The sequence below is a fragment of the Cucurbita maxima genome, unplaced genomic scaffold (assembly GCF_002738345.1).
Source record: "Cucurbita maxima cultivar Rimu unplaced genomic scaffold, Cmax_1.0 Cma_Scf00012, whole genome shotgun sequence".
NCBI lineage: Eukaryota > Viridiplantae > Streptophyta > Magnoliopsida > Cucurbitales > Cucurbitaceae > Cucurbita > Cucurbita maxima.
The window spans coordinates 57898-63396 of NW_019272028.1; the positions used below are offsets into that span (position 1 = coordinate 57898).

Sequence of the window (5499 nt, forward strand, 5' to 3'; positions counted from 1 at the left end):
TTTTTTTTTTTTTTTTTTTTTTGAACCATTCCTCGTTTTCCACAACCTTAAATCTGTATGTTTCATCTCATGTTTCAGATCCTAACGCGAAGCCTTTGGGAACTCGGATATGGATAATTGTCTCTTTTCTTTTTTTGGTTCTTCAAACCTTCTTGTCCATGTATTCTATTTCGTCATGTTTCCCACGTTTTTCTGCTTCCTTTTCTATTCTTTTTCTCTTCTTTTCTTTTCTTCATGACATACGTTTTTCTTAGTATGATATACAGATGGAACGTTAAACAAAATACGTAAGATGCATAAGGTACTTTAAGTTGACACTAAATCATTTAATTGTTTTATTAGTGATGTAAGTAGATTTAGCATAAGGTACCAAATTGTTTGTTAGCTCATAGGTTGTGTTATTTTATGATGCTTTTATATATATACATATATATATTAATAAAAATGTTGTTTTGTGATATTTGATGATTGGAAAGTATGTCAAGTTATGTTAGGTTTCTATTATTTTATCTTTCTCATAATTTCTGTTATTAATAAAACTTAGTGAAGCATATTTGGGCTAAAATATGACATTTTTTACGGTTGCTCATGTGTGGCGTACGGCAACGAGACAACTCGATCATCAACAACCGTCGTGATTAATAGTGACGATGATGACACAATGAGCGCCAATGAAATCATTATGAATCAAAGACTGACAAAATGAATGACGCTCGAGAACCGGGACATATACGAATAAAGCTGACAATCATTGACTTTGTGGAGGAGCAAAGTGTCATGGTCATGCTCGTCCAGGGCGTGTTGCCCATGGCCGCATGCCCATGACAAGCCAAGCCCTTGTCATGTCTTTTCATTCTAGTGTTTTTACTTTTGTAGTTCTAGGGCGTATGACGCCTCAAAAATATCATGTCTAGACCTGTCAAACATGAAATGCCTCAGAATGTACTATAGGGAATATGACTACCTGTCAAATTCTCCCTACTCAAGGTTATATATGTTAAGCCATTGTTATCTCTCTCTTGCTTGCTTATATAACGTCTCTTTCAAAAATCTCTCTATACCCTCGTTTTCTAAAACCTTTTTTTAAAATCGAGTCTAGAGGCTCGATCATACGTTGGTTGGCTGTAGGCGACGCAAGAACCAATTGGCTTAGCTCACTTGTCGTTGAAAAGTGAGTACCGCACAATCGCTAGTCCTCTACCTTCAAAAATGCGATTGTGTCACAGAGCTCCAAGTGCCACTGCCAGATGAGTTAGCTGCAGCAACAAACCTGAACGGCGGTTGGAAGACATCAGGCGGACAAGCAAGGAAGATCATAGAGAGAGAATAAAAAATGTTTCGCATAGCTTATCGAGTGATTTTAGTTTGATATCCTCGATTAACAAAAACCACTTAAAATTTAATATTTCTGTAAAAAGGGAAATAAAAAAGGGTATCTAAATAAAAATAAATATAAGGGTATCTAAATTATGACGTAGGTAGGAAGGGCATGGGAGCATTAATTAACGTAGAAAAAGAAGCATATGGTGGCACAAAAATTCCAATTTTCACACATCAAATTGTTGTTCCAGTCAAACCAAATTAGGAAAACCCGTCCCCCTCCGCTGATGATATAAATTAGACAAATAAAGATGTGTAGTAGAAATATTTGAATCTACCTACTTTTTTGGTAAGCACTTGGGAGTTGGGGGCTTTGTGCTTTTACACTAGGCTTGCACTACCTTCCGGAATTTGGTTCTCAGTTTGGGGAAAAAAAAAAGAAAAAAGAAAAAAAGAAGAGACACGTGCATTAATAAATCTTTCTATTATTACCTTTTAATCACGTGCACTCAATGTATTTGACCAATTCTTTATATATTTTTATAATAAAATAATAATAATCAGTGTATTTATTATTTAATTAGTGACTCGGTCTGGAGACCTGCAGCTTGAGGCCCACAGTAATAAACCACTTTTAATTCCAACTCATTTGTGTTCATAATATCTTTCACAGTATAAAAAGTATAAAATTAAATGGGAGGCAGGGGGAAGCAGATGATGGCGGTGATTGGACGGAAGGGATGACGTGGAGTTTGCATCAAATTAAATGGTTCAACACGTTTATTGTTGGCGGAGCGGAGGGAGGCGGGAGACACATTTTTCCTTCCCATTCCAGCCCATTCTAATTTCTAATATTAATTTTTATTATTTTATTCAATCTCTGTACATATATATACTTTTGACTTTGACTTTGAAAATTTTGACCAATACGCCATCCCATTGGATATGGTGCAATACTAGTATATTCAATTCACCAAATTTAGCAATTGACTTTCCTCTTGGATTTCAACCTATAAAAACCCAACAACTTTCTTCCTCTTTCCCATCAGTTCCCTCCTCCTTTACCTCCAGCTTCCACTCCAAAAATATATCCATCCATTGTCAACTCAATTCATCTTATCATGGCTTCTAATTCCAACACTAGTCCTCCTGAGACAAAGAAATACAAGGGCGTACGACGGCGTAAGTGGGGGAAGTGGGTGTCAGAGATTCGAGTTCCGGGCACACAAGAGCGCATGTGGCTTGGTTCTTACTCGTCGCCGGAGGCTGCCGCCGTGGCTCACGACGTGGCATATTATTGCCTGAGAAGACCCTCAAACCTCAACCACCTCAACTTCCCGCCCATGGTGCTGCCCTTGACCAATCACCTCCTTATCCGAGACGACATGTCGCCTGGCTCCATTCAGAAGGCAGCCTCCGACGCTGCCATGGCCGTCGATGCGCAGTATATATGTAACAGCTCGCCTGATCGGGGCAGCAGCGGCGGGACAGGGGCATTTCACGGATCAGGATACGAGAGCTATACTGCGATGCATGATGAAGATCGAGATCCAGATATTTCCATCGAAGATTATCTGTGAGTGTCAATTTGATCATTGGTGATTAACGGCGGGGATCTTATGATAGTTTTATCGAATAGTGATCAATTTTTCATTAAGACTTCCGTCGGGGCCGGGCAGGATCTCCACCTTTCCATGATTTAAAGTGGACTCGATAAATTTTATCAAAAATATAAATTAAATTAATATATCGGAAATTGTGGTCGTACCCTAAGAAATAAGAACATGAATGGTTGTGCTATAAAAGCTAGAAACAAAGATCCTGAATTTAGTACGCAGAAAAGGATTCTCTTGAAATTAATAAAAATTAAATATCATATATATTTAAAATTCAAAGCTCTCCCTTTCTAATACGATTGTGTTCCATTTATTTATTTATTATTATTACGCGAGCTGTGTATTAAAATTTGATAAAAATGATGGAAAAATGAAAGTGAGTGGATGGGAAAATGGACGGTGCTGTACAGAAACAATGGTGTCGTCAAAGCCAAGACTTTCGGTGTGAATACGAACAAAATTCAAACTTCAAACTTGGAGCTGCATTAATAACAGTGACGAGGTAAGGTTTTTGTTTTTGTTTCTTTCTGAAACGTGGGTCGACTCACCATGGTCGTGGACCATTGAGTTATTTAGATTAATTAATTAATTTAATTGTAACAAAAGCTGGAATAGTTCAGTTGGTTAGAGAGTGTGACTGATAACTACGTTTTTGTTAATTTTATATTCAGGTTTTTAGTACAGAAAATGAAATAAATTATCTATATACATCATGAAACCACTTAATTCTAACACTTCCTCTAAAATTTTGACCATCAAAATTCTAACAAAACTGATTAAAAACAAATCAGTATTAATATATTTATTAGTTTAAGGTCACTTGAATGGAATAGGATTAAAGAAAAAAAAAATGAAGCCACGTCTCATAAACAAAGTATACATTTCAGGAAAGTGGAAACTACCCTCGTGTAAAACAAATTTGGTTACTATTGTTGTAAAAATAAATGAAGTATTCTTCAAAACAAGCAAAATAGTAAGCAGATAAATTATTTTTTTATCGACAAAAAAAATTATAACTATAATCGGACGCAGACAGGTTCTTAGGCTATTGAATCAAGCAAATGCGAACAGATTCACTGCAATATACTCTACCATAAATTACATTTATAAATAGCTATAGAAAGAGCGTTGCTGTGCTTAGAAAGGGATGATGTGTTCTAAATTTCAAAAGCGAGCTAACTTCTGTACATTTGGCTTCCAGCTTTTTATGGCTTTTTGCTTAACTTAGATTACGCATTTGAGTTCAGAATTTTGAGTGTTCCTTGAAATAAATAGGTAGCTACATATCTTGCTTGGGCTTTCTGCTCAACTCTGAATAGTGACCACCCATTAACTGCAAAATCTCCTCCCAGAGTCCCTCTGATGCGGCGCCACTAATTAGATTTGAGCTACAAGCAGCCACATGCCAGTAATCTGATTCAATCTCCTCCCTCAATTGATCCAGTTGCCACCCAGCATAGCCCACAAAGAATCTGAAGTCCTGAGGTTTAAGGATTCCCTTCTTCACCAGCATTGCAGCTTCATCAAGGCTGTTTCGAGCGCCAAAGCAGAGGCCTGGGATCACTTCTTCAAACCCATGGAGTTCCAATTTTTCTCCTGTTTTCATCAAAACCATGCTCGCCTCAACAGGCCCTCCAAAGTGTAGAGAGCAATCAGAGAATGTAGTTGCTAAGTCAAGATTGGTTGGATTCATATGCTTGATCTTTTTGTGGAGCGGGGAATTAATCACAACCCCAAATGGCCCCTCCTCAGGATGTCTGTTTCCACATCTGAGGAGAAGAATGACTGTTCGCTCAAAACTGCGAACACCCTCCAACTTCTCTGTGGCCACAAGGACACACCCAGTCTCAGGCACAGGAATGGGATGTGCCCACTTCAGGCCCAGAGGCCTACACTCGTGAGCGTCACCCTTTGCATTTTCCACCTTCTCTGCCTGCAAATAATTCACACCACACAAGAATAGTGCATTGGATGATCAAGGAGTTTACATTTCTTTCATTCACCCTGTTCTGTCTGCATTTATGTTCTTCACCTATCCTACCTCATGAAACCAGGTAACACCATAATCTTCTAATGCAACAAAAGATAACCTTTAGGCGTGTATGCGAGGGTTTCTACCCTAGGGAACTAAAAACGCGGTATCTCATAATTACCAGATTATACCCATTCCCTATTAGGAGTATGATCAAATTCTGTAAAAGCATCATAAATCACCTGCTCACGAGCAAATAGGTTTGCTCTGAATTCTCTCCAGTCCAAATTAATATGATGTGATTTTTGGGAAGAAGATTCATTAGTTTTGTTGGCATCAGAAATATTGTTTGATTTAGCGTCATCTCCAGGTACCGAATGGTCACCATTTCCTGCACTTAAGAAAGAAGAACAAAAAAAATGATATTTCTCATGGTGGGCACAGATAACAAATATTAAAAACGGTTTCCAAAAGGCACTTTATATTTAACAACAGAAAAAAAAAAAAAAAAGAAAAAAAAAAAAAAAAAAAAAAAAAAAAAAAAAAAAAAAAAAAAAAAAAAAAAAAAAAAAAAAAAAAAAAAAAAAAAAA

At 37.2% G+C, this 5499-nt stretch overlaps 3 protein-coding genes across 3 annotated transcripts in view; 1 reads left to right on the top strand and 2 right to left on the bottom strand.

Annotated features, from left to right (window-relative positions):
• LOC111487027 (lysine histidine transporter-like 5) overlaps positions 1-160 on the bottom strand; it is a 2366-nt gene extending 2206 nt beyond the window's left edge. Inside the window, exon 1 of the mRNA XM_023134232.1 lies at positions 149-160. Within this exon, the coding sequence (XP_022990000.1) occupies positions 149-160 (12 nt within the window). The remainder of the gene's footprint in view (positions 1-148) is intronic.
• Positions 161-2379: 2219 nt separating this feature from the next.
• LOC111487442 (ethylene-responsive transcription factor ERF020-like) lies at positions 2380-3150 on the top strand. The gene has a single exon (XM_023134846.1). The coding sequence runs from the start codon at positions 2442-2444 to the stop codon at positions 2898-2900; it is 459 nt and encodes a 152-aa protein (XP_022990614.1). The 5' UTR covers positions 2380-2441; the 3' UTR covers positions 2901-3150.
• An 839-nt stretch (positions 3151-3989) lies between these two features.
• Positions 3990-5499, bottom strand: part of LOC111487617 (UPF0301 protein TC_0483-like) — a 2465-nt gene continuing 955 nt past the window's right edge. The window contains exons 2-3 of the mRNA XM_023135081.1: positions 5151-5299; positions 3990-4869 (exon numbers count right to left, since the gene is read on the bottom strand). Of these exons, the coding sequence (XP_022990849.1) occupies positions 4216-4869; positions 5151-5299 (803 nt within the window). The 3' untranslated portion in view covers positions 3990-4215. The remainder of the gene's footprint in view (positions 4870-5150; positions 5300-5499) is intronic.

What these genes read in the sequence shown, in the direction of transcription:
- LOC111487442 (XM_023134846.1), top strand. Translation starts at nt 2,442, where the DNA reads ATGGCTTCTAATTCCAACACTAGTCCTCCTGAGACAAAGAAATACAAG.